The 23823-nt window shown below is 33.4% G+C and overlaps 2 protein-coding genes across 2 annotated transcripts in view; both read right to left on the reverse strand.

Annotated features, from left to right (window-relative positions):
• LOC133194943 (uncharacterized) overlaps window positions 1-3127 on the reverse strand; it is a 22330-nt gene extending 19203 nt beyond the window's left edge. Inside the window, exons 1-10 of the mRNA XM_061330841.1 lie at window positions 3107-3127; window positions 2844-2951; window positions 2635-2742; window positions 2414-2533; window positions 2193-2312; window positions 2007-2091; window positions 1763-1882; window positions 1554-1661; window positions 1281-1454; window positions 1048-1115 (exon numbers count right to left, since the gene is read on the reverse strand). Of these exons, the coding sequence (XP_061186825.1) occupies window positions 1048-1115; window positions 1281-1454; window positions 1554-1661; window positions 1763-1882; window positions 2007-2091; window positions 2193-2312; window positions 2414-2533; window positions 2635-2742; window positions 2844-2951; window positions 3107-3127 (1032 nt within the window). The remainder of the gene's footprint in view (window positions 1-1047; window positions 1116-1280; window positions 1455-1553; window positions 1662-1762; window positions 1883-2006; window positions 2092-2192; window positions 2313-2413; window positions 2534-2634; window positions 2743-2843; window positions 2952-3106) is intronic.
• Window positions 2910-16347, reverse strand: LOC133194944 (N-lysine methyltransferase KMT5A-like). Its single transcript, XM_061330842.1, has 7 exons — window positions 16327-16347; window positions 16205-16240; window positions 15683-15779; window positions 13044-13200; window positions 10390-10597; window positions 3193-3246; window positions 2910-2951 (listed from the first exon to the last, which is right to left on the reverse strand). The coding sequence occupies exons 1-6, from the start codon at window positions 16345-16347 to the stop codon at window positions 3205-3207; spliced, it is 561 nt and encodes a 186-aa protein (XP_061186826.1). The 3' UTR covers window positions 2910-2951; window positions 3193-3204.
• Between the last annotated feature and the right edge of the window lie 7476 nt (window positions 16348-23823).

The following is a 23823-nucleotide window of genomic DNA, read 5'->3' on the forward strand; positions in this document are numbered from 1 at the left end:
CCTTTTTTCATAGCAACTTAAGTCAATTAAAAATATTCCAAATGAATACAACTAGTAATTAACCCTGCTTCTCTTATCGTGTTTTGTATGGACTTCAACAAATGTAAACAAGTAAGATGGCATGTACTGCTTAATGAGTTGTATCATTTAATCACTGAATCATATAATAAAACAATTATTGCTGTTTTTTCGGTCAATACGATGATTTATCCACCTTCAAAGTACAATATTCACCTGAAGGGAAAAAAAACAGCAATAATTGTGTAATGTTTGTCTCCTGGAGAATGTAAATACACAATTCAAGCTTTGATAACTTCAATAGTATTTTTCACTTTATACTGCAGAGTATACAAAAGCTTAATTTTGATCGGGATTGAGTTCCATAAATATTAATGCTTATAATAATATAATAATATATAATAATAATAATAATAATAATATAATACTGAAAAGGACAAGCATGAAAAATACGATCTGTATCTAGCAATTTGAAAATGATTTTCCTTCTTATTAAGCAGGCATCATGGAATTTCACAGAATGTTGCATATTGCATAACAAACTTTAACCAACTATGCATTGCAATGTTCATTATAGTGTACCAGCAACATTTATTGACAATTAGAAAGGGATTAAAAAACTTTTTTGAGACAGTCTTGTGACCTTTTGTTTGGGGAATTTTATGAAAAAAATGTATGAAATTGGGAAGTTATATTTTGGTAGAAGGCTAACTGCTCATGATAATCATACAAACAATATGCCTGCTAGATGTTCAGGAGTAAGGAAGAAACTTTTTGTAGATCACATAAATCTTTATGGTTTTGGACCCATCCCTCAGCCCCCATGGATGCAGGGATCATAAAATTAACAATTTTTGTTTTTCTTTATCAAAAGATGCCAAATACTCAAATTGGTTGAAAATGGTTCAGCCATTTCATAGAAAAAGATGTCATTGTCAGAGAGATCCTATAACATCTCAAGGATAAAGACTGATTAAAAAGTTGTGACAAAATATAAGTGGAACAACAAAGAAATAAGTAACACATTACCTTCACTGATGATAGTTCCTTCCAGACAATGCTGATGCTACTATCATTAGAATCTTCTACATAATATTCTGAAAAAAAAAAATATGTAGAACAATCAGTTTTCAGATGGGATCCTCTCAAGGAGAGATCATGGATCTACACTATGTGGTACATGCAAAACTGAATTCTTTTCAATTGAAATCCTTAAGTCATGTGTTATTAAAAATTTCCATACTTCAAAATAAAAATAATACCAATATTAGTCTTTGGAATCTGTGGGTCATGTACATGTGCTGCAACAGGGTTTTCATCATCCTGTGGAATGTGTGGTATATGTTCATTTGTTGCAACAAGGTCTTCATCCTTCTGCGGAACATGTTCATGTGCTGTAACTGGATCCTCATCAGTTTCCACCTCCAGACGGTTCTCTGTAATATATGCAACAAGAATTTATTGGACTTAAGAGTTTAGTTTACAAGTTGTGTTTGTAAGAGTCTTCATACAATTCTAAGTATAGTAACAAATACCTGTGCTAGGCTGTGCAAGATATGATGCAACATGGTCCTTGTCATTCTGTGGAACATGTTCATGTGCTGTAACGGGATCTTCATCACTTTCCACCTCCAGACGGTTCTCTGTAATATATTCAAACAAGAATTTATTGGACTTAAGAGTTTAGTTTACAAGTTGTGTATTGTAAGAGTCTTTATACAATTCTAAGTATAGTAACAAATACCTGTGCTAGGCTGTGCAAGATATGCTGCAACAAGGTCCTTGTCATTCTGTGGAATATGTTCATGTGCTGTAACGGGATCCTCTTCAAGTGATCCATCAGTTTCCACCTCCAGATGGTTCTCTGTAATATATTCAAACAAGAATTTATTGGACTTAAGAGTTTAGTTTACAAGTTGTGTATTGTAAGAGTCTTCATACAATTCTAAGTATAGTAACAAATACCTGTGCTAGGCTGTGCAAGATACGCTGCAACATGGTCCTTGTATTTCTGTGGAACATGTTCATGTGCTGTAACAGGATCTTCATCAGTTTCCACCTCCAGACGGTTCTCTGTAATATATTCAAACAAGAATTTATTGGACTTAAGAGTTTAGTTTACAAGTTGTGTATTTTAAGAGTCCTCATACAATTCTAAGTATAGTAACAAATACCTGTGCTAGGCTGTGCAAGATATGCTGCAACAAGGTCCTTGTCATTCTGTGGAACATGTTCTTGTGCTGTAACTGGATCCTCTTCAAGTGATCCATCAGTTTCCACCTCCAGACGGTTCTCTGTAATATATTCAAACAAGAATTTATTGGACTTAAGAGTTTAGTTTACAAGTTGTGTATTGTAAGAGTCTTCATACAATTCTAAGTATAGTAACAAATACCTGTGCTAGGCTGTGCAAGATATGCTGCAACAAGGTCCTTGTCATTCTGTGGAACATGTTCTTGTGCTGTAACTGGATCCTCTTCAAGTGATCCATCAGTTTCCACCTCCAGACGGTTCTCTGTAATATATTCAAACAAGAATTTATTGGACTTAAGAGTTTAGTTTACAAGTTGTGTATTGTAAGAGTCTTCATACAATTCTAAGTATAGTAACAAATACCTGTGCTAGGCTGTGCAAGATATGATGCAACATGGTCCTTGTCATTCTGTGGAACATGTTCATGTGCTGTAACGGGATCTTCATCACTTTCCACCTCCAGATGGTTCTCTGTAATATATTCAAACAAGAATTTATTGGACTTAAGAGTTTAGTTTACAAGTTGTGTATTGTAAGAGTCTTCATACAATTCTAAGTATAGTAACAAATACCTGTGCTAGGCTGTGCAAGATATGATGCAACATGGTCCTTGTCATTCTGTGGAACATGTCCATGTGCTGTAACGGGATCTTCATCACTTTCCACCTCCAGACGGTTCTCTGTAATATATTCAAACAAGAATTTATTGGACTTAAGAGTTTAGTTTACAAGTTGTGCAAGTATTTTCCTACAATTCTGAATATATTAACAAATACTTATGATAGGCTATGCAAGATATGATGCAAAAATTACAATTCTAAATTGCTCTCTGTACTGCATGCAGGAGAGAATTCATTGTGATTTTCGTTTGTATTGGTAAACCATTTGATTTTAAAAACATTCACTGACAGAGGTACTTACCTTTTTTACTTTTCAACTCAAATGGGTCATCATCATCTGCATCATTATCAAGCTCTGTAATAATTTTAAGCAAAATTAGTCAAAAGTTTGTATAAAACATACTTCTGGTAAAGTATCAGTGCTGCATCGTATGTTTGCTAAAGTATCAGTGCTGCATAGTATGTTCACTCTGAATTTTGGAAACATGGTGTGTTTATACTAGGGATGTCTAAATGTGTAAATTTTCTGGTCAATTATTCAGTAGCTTTCGTCAAAGAATATTGGATTATTGTAGGCGAACATTTTTCCGTGTGGGATTAAATTACGCTATGAATGCAGTCACAAATTTTGACTGTTCATCAAAATCAATTACTTCTATCTTCTGAAATAACTTGTGTACACGTGTCAGCATAATATCAAAATGAAGATAAATAATGTTGCTTTTTTACTCGAGAAAAAATCTCTGATTGCACAAAGCCTTGGACAAGGGTTTCTGTTTGAACTGACTTTGAAATTGACCAGCTACCCCACGCAAATGCACTTCTGTGTTGATAAAAGTGTAGACTGTAGTTGTGATTTCAGACTGCATTTCCGATCCCCCCTCTTTTTAAATCGCAAATGAATCTGATCTGCATACCACTCAGGAAATTTATTCTTCATATATTTTTTTTTATTTCATTATATCCAGCAAAATCAAAGCTGGTGGAACGTACCACATATGTATGTTTTCCAAGTCTTTTGATCATTGTGCTCATGAAGCTGATGTTCTTTGGAAGCATCAAATATGCACAGGACAGGCATATTCAAGTGACACAATGGTAATTTATCTCTCATATTTTCAATATATTAGGGTACTGTATTTTTTTGTAATGTTTACTTATGAATACATGTAATTTTCTACTCGGGGATTAAACAGATTTTGTGATTCCATGGAATTATGACCCCATGGAAAAAAGTATGTTTACAGTATTCAAACTTTTTATTTACATACTACCACTGTTACAGTAATGTTCCCAGTTTAATGAATAAAATATATTGGCCAAATTAATTTACCGATGCATATACATGCGTGCAAAGTTCTACATTATACGAGGGCTGTTCGGAAATTATTGAGACATTCTGTATATTTTCCTTTCTAATGAACGTCTTTCGGTGAAAATTTGCACATACGTTTAACAAACATTAAGAATTCATAAAAGCAAGAAATATTTTACAAATATTAAATTTCTTTTCTTGAACTGTATATAAATGTGTCAATGGTAGGGGTACCCGGCGCAGTCACAAAATCAGATAATGAAAATATGTAACACCAATGTTCAACATGTGGACCCATAATAAGAACGAAAATAATTCAATTTATGTATATAATTTTTTAATTTTATTTTGACTTCATCTTGTGCAAGTTTGTTAGAATTCTGATCAGAAATATGGAGATCATTAAAAAAATTAAGCACGGTAAAGAAATCTGATAACGACGACAAAATGGATTTTGACGTCAAGGCAGAGCAGCAAGAGATCTAAAATTTTGTGTAGCACTATGTAAAACTCCTTTCCAGACTGACCAACCTGCTAAAACAATAATGAGAAAAAAACACGTCTAAGGGTTTGTTCCATGTATTTCATTGGTATATATTTTTTTCTAACCTATAATTCAACTACAGTAAAATCAAAAGCTCCGGACGACCACCAATTTTTACCATAACGAAATTAATAACGTTGACCTGCATTGCATAAATCAGCACTGCATGATGCTAAGTCATCCTGTGTAAATGATGCATGAAAAATTTACAATAGAAAAGCAACAGCACACATTTTCTAAAGAATCGTTTAAGAAAAGAGACAGTTTGATTTTTGTAGGGTATATAATTATGCTAACAAAGAAAGAAGAGTAAACGCTTCCCGAACGTTTCACACGCAAAATCATCTCCGGCTGACGTGAAGTTAAAATGACGTAGCGATGCTGCTCCAGGTCAATAGACATATGCATGTTTATTATTTCACCAGAACTTATCTAATTATCCTTTAAATTAGAAATTTTGTATAATTCTTTCATTCGTTCGATATAAAATGTTGACGAATTTTCCTGAAATTATCTCTGCCCTTTATGGAGTTAAAGTAATTGTCTCAATAATTTTCGAACAGCCCTCGTACATGTAATGAAAGCTATTTCAATGCATGTTGTCAATAATGAGTAGAAATTTAAAATGCTATTGATGTTTCTTTACATAAAATAAATTAAAATATCATACTTTCATGTAAATTAGTTGAATCTGATTTGTTGAGAAACATTTGTTAAAAAACCCTTTTACCCCCTGAATGATGAAACCACACCCTCCAATGATGAAACCACACCCTCCAGTGCAGCTACAGTCAAACATTGCTTCATGAGGAGTGATATTCAAAAAAAATATCGATGTGCAGAATTTATGCACACGTGGTACAGTTTTATATTTATTCAGTATAATATAAATGAAAGAAAAAGTGAGCAAGCTCACATACCCCACGCTTCCCCAAAACTCGACAATGCAACACGTAATGAATGGCACAGTGCATTTTAAATACACAGTATAATTCAAAAAAGGGACATTACTTGCAAAAAATCATCACATCAAAACTTCTTGCATATAAGGACATTCAAATCTTTGTATGTTACAAATTTAACTGGGCTGAAGTTTCTAGATAAATAATGGAATCAAAATTTCTTGGTAATATACAAATCTATACATTATTCTGAAATACCTACAAAGTTTCAGGAAATTCAGTGCCGGAATTATGCTGACAAACTGTTATTTAAATTCCTCAGTGATTTCGATTTGTTAATGAGTGTAAGTCCTTGTCCAACACATGACAGTTTACACATTTAAATAATTGATGGAAACAAAATTATGATGTAGTCATTCATATGAATCTGTTTATATACTGTACTTATGAAATTATTTAAGGCAAAGCACACCAATTTGAAGGGGGGGGGGGGAGAGAACTATCGAAGATGGTGTGTGTGTGAGTGTGTGTTTGTGTTAAACCATTAATATTTTGATCTCAAAATCAATAGGGGTCTTTTAAGGTCATAAAATATTTCACATAGAATTTCATTATAAAAAGCTGATTCCAGTGGAGTTTCTTATTACCTAGCTGGAAAGTTTCTTCAATAAAAGGCAAAACTCTTAAGGCAAAAATAATGGAATCGGAATTTACTGGTAATATGCACATCTACACACTGTGTACTAAATATCTACAAAGTTTGTCCAAATTCTGTGCAGCGGTTTAAGAGGAGTTGTGCTGACAAACTGTTCATCTCTATATTCAAGATATGGCCAAAAACCTAAGTTGAAAAGTGCTGAAATTCCCAGAAAAAATAATGGAATCAGAATTTCCTGGTAATATGCACATCTACACACTGTGTACTAAATATCTGCAGAGATTGACCAAATTCTGGTCAGGGGTTTAAGAGGAGTTGCGCAGACAAACTGTTCATCTTTATATTCAAGATATGGCCAAAAATCTAAGTTGAAAAGTGCCGAAATTCCCAGAAAATATAAAGGAATCGGAATTTCCTGGTAATATGCACATCTATACATTGTGTGCTAAATATCTGCAAAGTTTGACCAAATTCTATGCAGCGGTTTAATAGGAGTTGTGCTGACAAACTGTTCATCTCTATATTCAAGATATGGCCAAAAACCTAAGTTGAAAAGTGCCGAAATTCCCAGAAAAATAATGGAATCGGAATTTCCTGGTAATATGCACATCTACACACTGTGTACTAAATATCTGCAAAGTTTGACCAAATTCTGTGCAGCGGTTTAAGAGGAGTTGCGCTGACAAACTGTTCATCTCTATATTCAAGATATGGCCAAAAATCTAAGTTGAAAAGTGCTGAAATTCCCAGAAAAATAATGGAATCGGAATTTCCTGGTAATATGCACATCTACACATTGTGTCCTAAATATCTGCAAAGTTTGACGAAATTCTGTGCAGCGGTTTAAGAGGAGTTGTGCTGACAAACTGTTCATCTTTATATTGAAGATATGGCCAAAAATCTAAGTTGAAAAGTGCCGAAATTCCAAGAAAATATAAAGGAATCGGAATTTCCTGGTAATATGCACATCTATACATTGTGTGCTAAATATCTGCAAAGTTTGACCAAATTCTGTGCATTGGTTTATGAGGAGTTGCGCTGACAAACTGTTCATCTCCATATTCAAGATATGGCCAAAAATCTAAGTTGAAAAGTGCCGAAATTCCGAGAAAAATTAAAGGAATCGGAATTTCCTGGTAATATGCACATCTACACATTGTGTCCTAAATATCTGCAAAGTTTGACGAAATTCTGTGCAGCGGTTTATGAGGAGTTGCACTGACAAAAAAACAGGACTGACGGACTGACTGACTGACCGACACATTGACTGACTGACTGACTGACAGACGGGTCAAAAACATTATACCTCACGCAACTTGTTGCGTGGGGTATAATAAATAAATATAGCATGTAGTTGAGGGCAACATAAAAAAATTTTCAGCACTCGAAAACCCTTGTAAAATTGCTAAACACTTGATTTTGGCGGCATTTTAAGCTTTTTAAAAAGACAAAATGGATCCGATTGAATTCAGAAGAAAGACACTGAGTAAGCTTCATGAAGAAAATGGTGGATCAAATGTATGCATATAATTCAGTCAAATTAACTGGTATATGTGCAACTTTTTGACTGTTCAAATTAAAAAAAGAAGTCAAACATCTATGGTATCAAAGAAAAATCAAATATTTGTTGACATCCCTAGTTTATGCACACAGGCATACTGTAAAATTAAAATTACCATATTTCTGCAGCTATTGCATCATTATTGAAAGAAGATAATTATCCAATAATCAATATACTTTTGATAGGTTGTGAAGCTTTGATAATGTTGCTAATATCTATATATATACAATTACCTATTTAAGATTAGGATATAAATATTGTATCACTCTAGTTATTTTGTGCATTCAACAAGTACAACAAAATGAACTTTCTCAGTATGAATCAAAGAGGAAATGAAATGAACATGAATACTAACCATAAACTTAAGAGTGTTGAATTAACAAATAAAGCAAGAAAAAGAAATCCAAAATATTCATTTTAAAACCAGTTTCTTCTCCCCACAATACGCATACATCACATAAACAGTAACTGCTTTTGATAGCTTAACATGCCCAAGATACAGAAAGTGAATATTAGGTGGACATCATTCAGTAGATATGAAGACATGGAGCAAATTCTTACATTTGATCTTGACCTGACATGGCTGGGCTCTGACAGACATCTGCATTTCTTCACTGTACATTTAAAACTTAACAATGAACAGGATTTTAGAGTAACAGAGTTCATATAAATCACACTTAAGACAACCTTCACCTTAATACTACATGACAAGATCATAATTCTGCATTTCACTATAGTATGTACCGGTACTCAAAACATGGCACAGTCCATGCAAATTTGGTCCAGTAATAGTCTATACTTACTTTAGAAATGAATTCAATAGCTACCCACGTTATACTGTATAACCTGGGTTGGGACAGTTTAAGCTTTATGAACCGTGAAGTATAAAATTTGGTAGCTATTAAATTTATTCCTTATAATTTAATTTTCCATCTTTAAATCAAGAAAATAAGACAATTTCTCCTTCAAAAATGTCTTCGAATTGTGCATATTTCAAATGTAACGTCAAGCAAATTAATACATTTTTGACGTAAGTCATTGTGACGTAGGCAACACAGGTTATACAATATAAATTAAGTTTTTATCCAATCAAATGATGCGTTACAAACGAAATTAAATTATTTCGAAAAAGATCTGCCCCAAAAAACTTAACCCGTCACACAAAAAACTATTCTAATTATTATTAATTGTATATTAGTATTGCATATATTAATTTATATAACAGTATATCATGTATACATATATATATATATATATATATATTAAAGATTTGCATTTGTGGGGAGATGTATTGAACAAAATAACTCATTAACACAACAGTCACCTGGTTTTTGCTGCTTCTATTAAACAATAAATATGTTTTGATATAACCTGTAAGGTATGCAAATTCCAAGTCTGCGCATAAAATGCCAGTTCAAAGCTTGAGCCTTGTACAATTGTTGTCATGCTTGTGAAAAGTTAACCAGAACATGCTAACTGGTTCATTAATTAATATTGCTACTGAGCATAACTGCATCATGTTAAAATAACTTGATAAAAATTGAGATATCCAATGATTAGAGATATCCAGGGTAAAATACTTAAGGAATAATGGGTTGGGACTTCCAAATCACTTCTACATATCCAAAGTATTCAAGATATCAGTGTTTGAGAGACCAAATTTCAACTGTACATAATGTAAACTTCTATTCTTGCAGCTTTACAAAGTTTTTTTCGTATGTTGTTTAAAGTCCCCCTCGAGAATTTTTCACTCATTAGGAGACGCCACCATTTGCCGCTAGAGAGCTGTAAATTTTGTCCTATACTCAGCACTTACGGTCATTGAGCAGTGAGGAATATTTTTCGTGCCAACACCTACTGCGACACAGGACCTTGGTTTATATGGTCTTATCCGAAGGACCGGTCTCCACGTTCCACAGTGGGATTCAAACCCGAGACATAAGGAGTAACTTCTTACTCCATGACTCTAGAGCAGACGCTCTAACCACTAACCACGCGGGCGACCCTTTACAAAGTTATGGCCAGGAAAAGACTTTTACATTTAAAAATGTTTTTTAATTAAAAAAAAGACTGTTTAAAGTGGCTGGTTCAGGTTAAGAAACACTCCGGTCATGAGCAACCTTTGCTTTAAGTTTGAACTTCTGATGTTTTTCCATTACAAAGTTATTGCCCAGACACAAATTTAACAACTTTTCTGCTAGTGACACTGATCTTGCCCAAATGAACTTTGTTCAACCTTTTCGTCCAGTATGAGCTTCCAATTTCTCTCCATTGCAATGTTATTAACCCTGTCACAATTGCAGGGAAGACAGATGGACAAGTGACTGTTATAACCCCCAACCTTGTTTGAAGGTGGTATAATGATTACTTAATTTTTGTATTTTCCCAATTTTAATATATTGTCAATTTTACCCATTTCCAAAGGTCCTGGTCCCATTACAAGAACATTGAAAAAAAAAAGCACTGCAAAGATGATACAGCATGTAAAATTGGAAAATCCCTTATTCTAAATATTTACCTGATGTCTCCAAGAAAGATTCTCAATTGAATCGCCATAATCATAGCGGATCTCCTCTCCTTTTTTAATATTCCTTCTAGCAAAAAGGCAAAGCCTTGGGTAATTATTCACTACTTTTAACTTCATAACAGCATTGTTTTCTGGATCATCTAAAGCTGCATCGTTGACATATCTGCCAAGCCTTTGAAAGCTTTCAGATGCATCAATGCTTGTAAAATGATAATGAAAACAATATGTAGAGAAAAAGTTAAAAGTTACATATAAACAAAAGAACTCATATCAGGGTTCTCCACATTTGAACATTTAACCATGGAGGAAGCTGCGTGAAGGCGAAATGTGACCAAATTAAAACAGGAATGCATGTTAGACTTTCTAACATGCAAGTAGTTTTGCTTTCTCTATTCTGTTTTTCTTAACATTCCTTTTTCTACATATTGCATTTTTGCAGAGTTTCCTCCATTGTTTACTTCTCCATGTGCCCCAGTGCTAAAAATAGCACCATGCCATGTTTCAAAAAAAAAAAAACGGGAGGTACATGTAACTCTAAAACTTAGACAGCAATTGGAACTTATGTACATCATCAGAAATATAATAAAGTTAATACTTAAAAACAGAACATGGGGAATTGATTAAATACAAATGAATAGGAAATTGTAAAAGGGTTATTTTTTCTGGGCACACAAACTTGAATCGGATCTTGTTGGTTATCATGTTGTGTTTCCTTTGTAAATCTGCTGTTATCTTATTATAGTGAACACGTTGGAATTCCCCGCAAGTACATGTGTACAGGAAAATTTACTCTCAAGATATTAATCGTTAGCTGATTGACTCTCTATTGTCATACTTCACAGCATAGTCGCCGATCAACGACCATGTTTGTTTAGCTCAACTCCGTCCACTTTCTCTCGAGGTGCATGTAGTATAAACACAATTAACAACTCAAGTCATTGAAAGTAGGTGTCAATGCTGAAATGCAATAAATATCAAATCATGGCGGCCACCGATTTTGACCATGGCACAGCTCATTTAACCACTGCGCAAATAAATTTTACCATGATGGGCCGCCATGGTAAAACCCCCTGTGGAGAACCCTGTCATATGAAATATTAGGGCTGCAGGAACATACACATGTTATGCATTAATACATATCACAATATAGTGGTCACAATATATGAATCACTATGTATTTTTCAAAAAAAAAAAAGAACTGAATTAGCAGCGGACATTCAAAAAGTAGAAGGGGGTTTGGGGTTCCTCTCCTAACTTGGGGTTGAGGAAGAATACTTCAGTAACCGGGGGATAATGTCATTATAGGAGGGGAAATTCCCTGGCCCCTGGTCTTAAGGACAACACTGCAATAAGAACTAAAATAACCTGTGTCACTGTAAATTGACCTTTATTAATCTGATCAAGGTCAAATCTTTATTAAGGACAAAATAATGACCTACAAAATATTTCAATTTGGTGTGATTAAACAGAAAAATAAGTATATGTGAAGGTATTTATATTTCATCATTGATTATATATACACAGTAAAACTTGTGTATATTGGCCATAAATGGTTTCATAAGATTTTGCCAGATTAGAGAACAAGTTAAAGAATTGGAGAGTGTTACGCAACATAATTATGAAATATTTGGAAACTATATATTTCATCGGAAAGCAAAACATACTGAAATGCATTTCATCTGATTTAAGTGCACATGCATAAATCAATTGAATATGCTGTTTCAGGGTTTATACTGAAGTCAGAACTAGGGTTGGATACCGTTAAGGATGAAACGGTACGATACCATACCGATATTTTTGAAACGATACGGTATTTTTAACGGTACGGTACTATACCTTGATGAATGAGAATGAGGGTTCATTTCATAACAAATGTATGCTTTCAGTAAATCACCAACCTTTCAATGTTATGACCCAGAATGAGCTTATAAACTATATTTATATTTCAACCTTTTAATAAATGATCAACAAAACAAATAAATTGAATCTCAAACAAATTAATAATCACAAGTATACACAACTTCCATGGTTGCTAGGACCCATCTTGTTTGGTCGCACTAAACAAAGAAACGTTAGAAAATGGATAGAAATGCACATCACATTTTTGCGACATTTTGCCTTTTTAATTTACATTTTATATTATCAGTTTTATTAATTAAATTGAAACATGATTAATTTGAATGTATTTAATTTTTTTATAAACAAAAATATATGTACTGATTTACCTCGAATATCGGCAGTCAAAAGCAAGTGTCGGACAGTCATACTAAGCATCCATTTCGTTACTTAGCCTACCCTTTCAATGTGCGGAGAATTAAATTTTAGCGAGTTTTAAATCATTTTGAATGTATTAAAATGTTTCAAAGATTAAAAAAACAATATACCCCCGGGATCTTTCGATCCGGGGCCATAAAAATTGTACCGTTATTAGTACCGGTATTAAATGAAACGGTTTTTCACGTGTTTTTTTCAGTAACTATTCGGTATGGTATTGGTACCGAGTACCGGTCCAACCCTAGACAGAACAATGTTGGATTTGGTTCAAAGTTAATGCACGTCTATCCCTTGATTACATACTTCTTTGACTTATACTGCAATTGACTTTCAGAGCACGAAAGAAACTAAGTTTATTCTTTTATACCTACCAACGCATTCCATTCCACTTAAAATAATAAACGTAGCAGTGACCCCTCTTCTTCCTTTTCTCTCTTTCTTCTGCTTCTTCTGGAGTAATTCTTTCTCCCACATACTCCAAAAGAAAACTACCCTTTGAAAACTGCTGGGTGGTAAAAACACCAAATCCTTCAAATAAACATTTTGAAGAAAATTAAATGGAAATACAGACAGAAATACTTACTAATACTTGTTCAATATTAATAAATACATGCTATGATATCACTAGTAATCCAGAGTATCACTCCCAAAGTTGATGAAAAATTGAAATGATGTTAATTTGCATATAGTACACAAAAAAGACAAAATGAAGACACCCTTTGTTCTGTAATTAGGAGAGTAATTCTATTTACTGGGTAATTATAGTTAGTTATACATATATAAATACTGGGTGTTTCAACAAACATGTCCCAACTTTTGCTGTCTATATTTTTGCACAACAATATAATATTTACAAAATTATAACAGTTACTGTATGTTATAGCAAATTTCCGGCAATATAATTGTGATATAAATAATATGAAATAACATCATTATATTTTTTCCACTGAATTTTGATTACTTCTTCAAAAATCAGGTTGTCAGATTTTTTTCTCTAAAAATGGATCTATGGATGTTTTTGAACTGAACAATACAAACAGAAAATCTCCAAAATCACCAATACCAGTGCATAAGATTTTGAAAAAAGAAGTACATGTACTCATATGAAAACTATCTTTCTAAGAAACAGACTTCAAATGATGTCAAAATATATGCCATACAGGACTTCAAAGACAAATTGAGGACGCTAACTTTACAACATTGCAGCTTTTTGCAACACATAAAAATGACGTTAAATTGAAAACTGCTGCTGATGTTCAAACTTTAAAAATGCCTGTTTTAAAAAGTAATTGATTCAGCATTACTTCAAATTTCATATTGAAAAAATTGTTTTGTTATGTGGTTTTCATTTTTGCAAAAATTTCGTCACATTAAAGAGGCTGGGGGGTTGTGGCCATTTTTAGACTATATTGATCTCCTTTAGAAGAAGAGCTCCATATGAAGATATAGAAAATGATCAAATTTTAAAACTAAAATTTTTGAAATTTTTCTTTGCCAAATGATAGTTGACAGCTTAAGCAGTCAGGGGTGAGACTGAAATCCGTCATTTTTAAAATGACGATTTTAAGCCATAAAATAAAATTTTTATTATGACTTAAACTCGTCATTTTTAAGAAAATGACGAAAAACAGTCATAAAAATTTAGAGTGTTTATAGAATACCGAGTTACCTCTCTTTGAAAAATGTTAGATCCACCAACCGAAAAAAGGACAAAAAACGTCGTAAACGAACTTCATTTCTCTAATACAGTTGACTACAATACTGGTTATGTTGACAGTATAAATTTCCCAAGCAAAAATAAGAGTGGAAGAGTTATTTGTCAATTTATTTGCATTAAATAGGAAAGAAGACGAAAATGACGATATTCCGTCTTTTTTCAAAATGGAGGGTCTGGGCGCACTGAAATATCTCGCTTGTTTTACGGGGCGCACTACTTTTTTATGGCTTTAACTTTTTGTCGAGACTTTTCTCTACAAGTACATATTCTTCCAGACGGTGTACTATATGTTTTTATAGGGCTAAAAGCCATGTAAAAATGGCGAATTAGTTCTACCAAAATTCGACATTTTACCGCTAAATAATAACTTTCACCTTCCATGTTGATGTTCTAATGCACGTGGTCGGCAGTAATTAGTGACCCGGATGAAATGAAACTTGCGTAAACACTCTTCTTTCAGCGGTGAATTCAAATTTCGCTTTTATGTAACCAGGATAGAAGAATTAAGTTGAAAAAGAAAATATGACGATAGTAAGTCATATTGACAAAAATGACGAAAATACGTACTTAGTAAATATGACGATTATCCATCATTTTTCAAAAATGACGGATTTCAGTCTCACCCCTGACTGTTAAGATATCATATCTAAAAAATTAAGTTAAATCTGGTGGTTAATTTATGGTTAATTTGTTGACCCCCCAGCATCCTTAATACTGTGTAACTTTATACTGAAACCGCAAAGCCAGGCCATGTTTGCTGAAACACCCTGTATATCATATTACATACTAGTGGAACAGTCAACTACAAAATACTTTACAAACTCATTGATAAATATTATTAAATTTTGTTAGCATATACAGATGTAGAGCACCAAAATTCAGAGGTGTACAATAAAACAAATATTAATCTCTAGTCAAAGCTAGCACAGAGCACAAAATCTCTGGCAAAAAAATTTAAAGTGTTCAATTTTTCAAACTGGGCCACATGATTTTCCTCAAAATAAAAACATATACAACTAAAAAACTTTAATGATGTTTCGAAGGAAATTTAGGATCAAATGGAGTTTACAGACAAAGACTGAAAGAGTCCCTTTACTGTAAAACATTAGGTTGTGATTCTGTTTAATTATCAACTACCCATGTTGACAGGTCAATATTTGACAGGTTAACAATTGACCTTCAATCAGAAAAAAATTTTTCACAGAGCCTTTGGTACAGGTGAGATAAAAAAAAGTTACTATTTTGATAAGAATAACCTACAGTTCTACAAATAGTTCAAAATGTATTTCCTACCAATTTTTCTGTCAATTAGTTTTTTTTGAAATCCATCTTGATCCAGCCCACTCTCACACCAAAATTTGAGATTCTCTGCTGGGGAAAGTCTTTGTTTCTAAACAAGTGGAAATGATACTATACAATTATGAATTTCAGTTTAGGTTGATATGTAGTTATAAGGATCCGTGTCAAGTGATATTGACTAAAGACATATAGTGACCAAGCTTGCAAGTTAATGCCAAATGTTAACATCTCACATTGAAAGTTTCGAACATTGTGAACAAAAAAGAAAACTTGACTGTCCAGAACTTAGTAATTCAAGCAATACTCTTGAATAATTTCTAGACTCCAAAAATATCGAATAATTTTATCATTTTATTAATATATTTTCCAAACAAATGTATTGTACTTGTAAATAATTTAAACAACATAAATTTCAAAGAGTTTCCTGCATTTTTCGTGCACTATCAATTCTGTCTAATCTGGCAAAATTGTATGGAATAGGCAGAATCTGGTTTGGACATATTATACTGTACTTACCTTCTTGGACTGCTGCTCTAAGATACTTTTCAGCAGCTTATGAAAGGAAATCAAATTATAAAACTTAATAATATTTTGCAATCTAGACTATAAAACAACTATTGTACATCATGTAGTTTTACTTTGGAGAATCTCAGACCCATTAGGGACTAAAATTAACCTGAGGCCAACATTTTTTTATTAAATGATTTATGGCAATTTTTTTTTTAAAAATTGGGAAGGGGGGGGGGGAGAGATAAATAAAAATAAAATTCATATTTTACATAGTCAACTAAAACTAAAATTGAAAAGAGTGTCTGAATTTCTTATTTTCAATTATTCAATAAAAATTGCCATAATTATATATAAATACTGTGTGGAGCTTAAAATATGATAACTGCAACACAAAAATTAAAGTAGACTATTACACCCTTATGAGAAATGGGGGAAATATAAGGAATTTCTTATCAAAATATTTAACATGACCATGACAAGATGACCAAAGAAAAAAAGATTATAAACATGATAAAGAGAAGCTTACTATGCTCAAATTAAGGGGTGGGACGATATACCGATACATATCAATATTTTCTAAGATACTGTTTATGATACATGCATTGATATGTTGGTAAGAAACGATACACGAAGGACTAAGGCTGAGATGATTCACCGAAATATTGATATTGTTCAATATTACTGCTCGGTTCACTATCTCGATTTTTGGTTCGTTACGTTTTTTTATAATCCAGTTTGGTTACTCCTTGATATAGATCAGGTTTGACCTTATTTTAATAGTTTGACACACGAGGGAGAAAATTGCCTCGGAGAAAGTTTCAGAGCAGGCTGCCACTGTTAGTATTAACACAAACAAAGTGCTCTTTTAATCTACAGAAGCACAAGTAGTGCTCTTTATTGTATCACCACCTTTTACTTGAAATCTGAATACATGTTTTCCATAACTTTATGATTTGTTTCTTCTTTAAAATGTATTGTATTGAAAAAAATTGAATTGTGACACAAGTATCGCGATACGTACCGTATTGTGGAGGGGGCGTATCGTTTCAGCCCTATGAATAACCTATCAAAAATTTGAAATTGAAAGTAGTTTTCTTTGGAAAATGGTGGCTTGTACGAAGCAAAGAGATGATATTCATATTGAAAACATGTTTTAGATCTAACTAGATATCATTGAGATGGTGGCCATCAAACATTGCCATGAAAATCACGAGTGCTCCATACCCTCTATCAAAAAACAGCACAAAAATCACGAATGTTGCATATCCTCTATGAAAATTGTTGCATATCCTCTATCAAAATATGGAAGGAAAATCACAAATGTTCTGTACCCTAAGTCATTTGGTAAAGTTTGAGGCTGACTGGACTTAAGAGAAAGAAATTATGCACCTAATGAAGATTTTAAACACAGAGGTTATTTTTGACCTTGACCCTTGACCTAGAAACACATCCATTGACCAGTGGCACTCTGTGAGTGAAGTATGAGGCACATAGGATGAAGGGGAGAGATGATATGTATGCTCCAGACAAGGACTTTTCATATAATTCTGCTATGACCTTAACCATAGACCTAGAAACATGGTTCAAGGTCACTGCACACCCTTTACCCAAAGACACTCTGTGGGTGAAGTATGAGCCAGATTGGGCCAAGGAGAGAGAAGATATGCTCCAGACAAGAGATCTGGCATAAACACATGATAAAATACCATTTTGTTTGCAGTGTCTGTTTATAATTTAACACACAGGAAAATAGTCAGTACAGTGCTGCGTATGATCTTTTTAAAATGTTAAAAGTTTGAAAATGTTTCTTGGATATACATGCAAGTCAGATACATCACATTTTATTCTTCACAAAATTTGAACGTCTATTTTCAATTTCCACTTTTTTAATCACATTCATCAACTGAAAGGTATCAAAATTGTAAGAGAACTACTGTATATGGTACCCATGGCGAAAGTGACAGTCTTGTCAACATACCCTCTAGTAAAATGGATTATGCTGACCATTTTTTAAAATTTCTTTTTAACTCCAACTTAACTTCTTCATCGGACATACTCTAATTGATTTTTCTGTTAGCTATGGTTGACTTTGAAAAAATATCGTGGTTAAGGGCAAAGTATTCTCAACTTGTAAAATTTGACATTTCTGCATCAATTACCTGCTGGCACATTTCATCCACTTCTGAAACAGTTGATAACAAACGTTAGGGGTGGGACGATATACCGATACAAACCGATATTTTCTGCTAAGATACGGTTTACGATACAAGCATTAACATATCGGTTCGAAACGATACACGAACAACCTATCCAAAAATTGAAAATGAAAGTACTTGTCCTTGGAAAATGGCGGCTTGTATGACGCGAAGAGATGATATTGATATTGACAACACGCTTTAGAACTTATAAGTCGGAGATAAGGGGTAAAACAATTTCACTTTTAAGTATCTTCGGAAGATGGGACAAGAAAAGTTCCGTATGTAAAGTCGGTAAAGCGTGTGATATACAGAAAATATTGTTTCCACAACAGTTGATATTATTAACCTGATTAATAAATTGTTATAGTCCATCTGGCACTAACAGCGCATAACAAAGCATGGATTTTCTAATTTCAAGAATTTGAAATTTTGAAACAAATTGTGGATTAATTTTTTTATAAACTCAACTCGGTTGCAGACTTTCAGCAATTATTAATAATGTACATGTGATGTTTTTTAATGAATTTTTAGTCAATGTTCTGAAATAATGAACTACACAACTATTTATAAACAACTTGTTTATAGACATTTGGCGATACTACAAGTAATATTGTTTTTGTAAATATTTAGTCAATGAAATTGATGAAGTTCAAGTATTAATTTCAAATATCACATATAATTTGATATAGAATGATTTGTTGATTTATCATGTTTATTGTCAAGACAAAAAATGAAAACAAATACTAAGTTTTTAAATAATTTTATAATTTATCATAATTTAGAGATACGTATCGTATCGTGCTGTATGTAGCGAGGTACGTATCGTATCGCAAGATCTGTGTATCGTCCCACCCCTAACAAATGTACATTGATTGGATGAAAATAATGGCTTTCAATTAAGCAGCCAATCAGAATTGCTGACTTATGTGCACATTATTTTATTTTCTTAGTGCACTTGTATTGACGATTGGCGGGAAATTTAAAAATCAACAACAGTGGCCTTTATTTTTTATGTGGTTTTAGCTTAAGTGTGTAGTCTGCACTCCCATAAATCATTTTATTAAAAAATGTTGGCCTTATACAGGGATTTTCCACTGCCCCGTGTAAGGCTGAATATGGGCCTCATTCCCAATTGCAAAACCCCTCCCTTTTTCTAAAATGAACTACATAGTTCAATGTTTGAATGCATAAAAACTCCACGAATTTAACTTGATCAAAATTCATGAAAAACAAACAGGCGGTGCCAGGCAAATCGTCAGTGCACATTACATAAAACTGGAAGTAATAGTATTTTTTCTCGATATACGTCACAAGTCACGGGGTGTGGAGGACCCTTAAACGCGAAAGATTTTTTGACATGACATAATAATTTCTCTCAGGTGTTATTGTAGTAGGTAATACATTCTTTATGCACTTCAATTGCATTTAGCTGTTTACCTAAGGCTTTTTCAATGCATTGACTGCAATCGTGTTTGAGGGTTCATTTTGGGATTCTTATGAGTGCAGAGTCAATCCAATAGCATGAACTAAGACAATAAATATATGTAGAGACAATGTGAACAAGTCTAAGGGAATTTTTTTTTTACCACACAGGACATTTGGTCCTGTGTAATCAATGAACACACATGCCAAACCTCATTTTGTCAGACCGAGAAACCTAATGTAAAACAGTGAGAAACGTGAAAATGCAGAACCAAAGAAATCACATAATACTGTAGATGGTTTTTATCACTTTCATTAACGTATTTGGATTTGTGCAATATTTATTTCTCATAACAAACATTTAAATGACTCCGCGTCAAAATAGTAAAAGCTCAAAACCGGACACTGAGACATCGGACATTCTTGTCTGGTGTAAAAAATGACACATCTGACCAAAGGCACTGCACACCAGTTAGGCCTTACAGTCCGATGTCTTTCACATGGACTGGTGAATCAACATTTTAGGTTGAAATAAAATAAAGTTTTCTTTTTAACCCAGGAAGACCAGCGGGAGTACAATGTAAACAAATCACACTGGCATACTTTTCTCTTTTATTTAATACGTAAAGTGGGGATTTTTTGTATGAAATGATTTTGCTTTTTCCCCCCAATTTTTTGCTATGGTGTACATGATAAATAGGTGTAATAAATATAATTTGTGAAGAAAATACCAACAAGCCCTGAGGTTGAATATTGGGGAGGAGGTGGAAGTTCTGTCCACAAGTACCTAAATGTATGACACAGCGATTTTTTTTCCTTATATAACTGGTACCGATAAACGGTATCATTCCCAATGCCAAAAAACGTTAATTTTTCCCAATTTTGAGACTAAAAATTCCCAATTCCAAGCAACAGACTATGATGACATTGTATGTAGTATTATTTCCTTTTAAATGAAACGTACAAGTTGACTAATTCTTTCACTTCCGCTTACATCGAAAGTAGAGATTAGTCGTAATATGGCAGGACCTGTGGTGTAGACAGCGTAGTGTCATACATTTTGACAAATTGAAATCATGAAAATGTGAAAAAACAAGAGAAATGAAAAACAATAAATACTTGTTGTTTGTTCTTTAAAACACACAGTAATAGGCAATGAGGTTGGACTAAACGCCAAATATGTTTTATTTGTTTAAATGACAGAAACTGCTTTGTTCTACTTCGATGCTATTTTTCCCAATTGAACCGGTACCGGACCCTTTCCCAATGGGTAGAAAAAAATCGCTGTGACATAAATATGTACAGTAAAACTCGTTTAGTACGAACACGGATATTGCGAATTCACAGATAGAGCGAAGTTTTCTTGGATCCCCAGCTATATAAATTTAACGAATTCCTAATACGGATATAACGAATTTCGGGTATAGCGAAGTAAATTCGCATATCCAGTGACTTCGTTATAACCGAGTTATACTGTATCTGCATTTATCCGTCCCTAGCAAAGTCATGTGTGCAAAAGTCATAGATCAATGAGCAAAAAATCGTAATTTTACTTTTCTTATTTGTTTACTGAATTTATATGTTAAAAGCTATAACCAGGTTGGGATTCATCCCCCGATATCGGGATTGTCTCTGAAATGAGGGATATTTCCTTTTATGGTCAAATAAATATCTCGTGTATGCGAGACAATGTTAACTTCTTTTGTTATTTAAAGCAATGCATGCTTTATAAGCTAAAGCGCGAAATTTCTGATACAGTACACGTACAGGAAGACTTGAAGAAGGAATCCGTGCCAGTGGATTGAAATTTCATAGTCTGTGGGAGCGCCTTTTCCCATTTGAAAACTGAAAAAAGGTACTGTTTTTCATCCAACACCATTTAAACTTGCTATTTTATCAATAATACGACATTTATCTAACTTTTCAAACCTCACATACTTAGATCTTGACTTTGACTTCCATTGCTGTTAAAACCGGAAGCATGTGACTTTTTGATCATCCAATTGAAAGCAGTTTCAGATACAATTTTCGCATCGTCTAATAAAGTAAGGCGTTCAGTGCGTGCATGTTTTTAATAAAATATCCTGGTAGTCCTTGGACAGCATAAAGTGCCTCAAAAAAACAGGACAAAGATAAAAATGTTTATCGATACATGCGTTTTCTGCAAATAAATGACACATTCAATGTTTTTGATCAATATTTTAACATTATAAACAAATCTATCAAAAGATAAGTTGGACATTTTTTAAAATTTCATTTCGTCGCTTATTTCTATGAAAAAAGTGCAATTTCTAACATTTATAATTGTTTTTCCCTTTAAAATATTTTGTCATTCTAAACGAATCTCAGTGAAATAGTTTGATAATACACCAAATGGTGGTATGAACTGTGAAAGGAAGAAGAAGAAAAAGCAGTTTACCATACATTGTTAATTGTTCATATATGTTAATAACTGTCTCTATTTAAGAAAACATGTACATGTACACATCTGTAGGCGATATATTTTTATTTATCTATGAAAATCATTCAATTATTTAAAGAGCAGATATACCTATTTATGGAGAGAGAGAGGGGGGGGGAGGAGGGAGGGAGAGAGATACGAATAATAAATGCATATAACTTTATAATAGGATAGATATGCCACCCAAAAGGAAGCAGTGTAGCTGTAAACAGCACGACAACTACTCCCAAGGGAAGGAATTTGTTGTTTATAAAAATGATGGCAAAAAAATAAGGAAGAGTGCAACTGAGGCCCTCATTGAAAATGGCGATTTATTTGCACATTCAACTTATATTTGTAATGCTTGTGCCTCGTTTGCAGAGGACAAACTTTGTAAAAAAAAGAAAATAACCATCAAGGAATATCTAAACGAATTTTTAGAAGCCATTGATTCTGGTGTTTTTTGTGAAGAAAGCCTGGGTAAAATAGCAGGCAGTATAGGACGTTTTGTAGCAAGACAGGTTGCAGAAGATGCCACATCCTGCTCCAATGAGTATAAAGATGCAAGTTTTATACAACAACTCAATTTTGATGGTAAGATGTTGCATTGAAACAAAAAGTAAAATAAAAAGTGTTAATAAATAAAACGTTACCATTCAGCTAGTATGTGTAGTATTGTAATTTACTTTTTAGATTGGATGCATAAACGCAATTCAGTCCTTATCAGATTCCTACATGGATTATCCGGGGACACAAATATAGGGGTGAATAAGGTCAGAGCTATGGAGCAGCTCTATTACCTATGTAATAGAAGTTTTGTAGCGCCATTCAGTTTTTCCAATCTGCTGATGCTATATTTTGCAACAGGCAGTAAAACGGCAGTTTCTTTGTTGTCTTCGGGACTGCCATGTGGATCTTACTCCACGTTACAGGTACATGTCTATACCTGGGTTTGAAACAAATAAAGACATAATTAAAATAAGATTAACTGTTATTTTCATAAACTTTAAATACAATATATCCTTTCATAGCAAATAAAAGAATTATCCAAATTAATGAAATCCATGACAGGCACGTAGCATCGCTTTTGAAAATGGGGGGTCCAGCATGAGAATTTTTTTTACTTACCATGACATGCCAAAAAAGAAAGAAAGAAAAAAAAAAAATTGGCCAAATTCGAAAATCCTATTTTGTGTATGTGTGTGTGTGGAGGGGGGGGGGGGGTACAAACTTCCATTCTAATCTAAATTTTATAAATACATTACCTAAATTGCTATGGTTTAACTAAACTACACCAAAATTGGGGGGGGGGGGGCAGCCTTTCAGCGTACATTTACAATAGTAAAAGGTTATGTTTGGAACAAAGTGCCCCCCCCCCATCCTGATTCTACGTGCCAGCATGAGATATAGGGTTAAACGTGATAAATAAATCATTTGTTATTTACATCATTCTAGCGTTGGATACAAGACCACGGAACTATAAAACTGGAATGCCCAAAAGATTTTGACATTGTCACATTCTTTGACAATAACCAGGTTTAATCATATATTTTCATATATATTCA

The sequence above is a fragment of the Saccostrea echinata genome, unplaced genomic scaffold, assembly GCF_033153115.1.
Source record: "Saccostrea echinata isolate AGI-Se365-2 ecotype Australia unplaced genomic scaffold, CSIRO_AGI_Sech_v1 ptg000029l, whole genome shotgun sequence".
NCBI lineage: Eukaryota > Metazoa > Mollusca > Bivalvia > Ostreida > Ostreidae > Saccostrea > Saccostrea echinata.

Excerpts from the sequence above, each read along its gene's own strand:
- LOC133194944 (XM_061330842.1), bottom strand. The coding sequence starts at position 16,347 with ATGGGTCTGAGATTCTCCAAA. Across the intron at positions 16,241-16,326 it reads TGGGTCTGAGATTCTCCAAA|CTGCTGAAAAGTATCTTAGA; the intron begins GTAAAACTACAT and ends TCCTTTCATAAG. Across the intron at positions 10,598-13,043 it reads AAGTGGAATGGAATGCGTTG|CATTGATGCATCTGAAAGCT; the intron begins GTAGGTATAAAA and ends TCATTTTACAAG.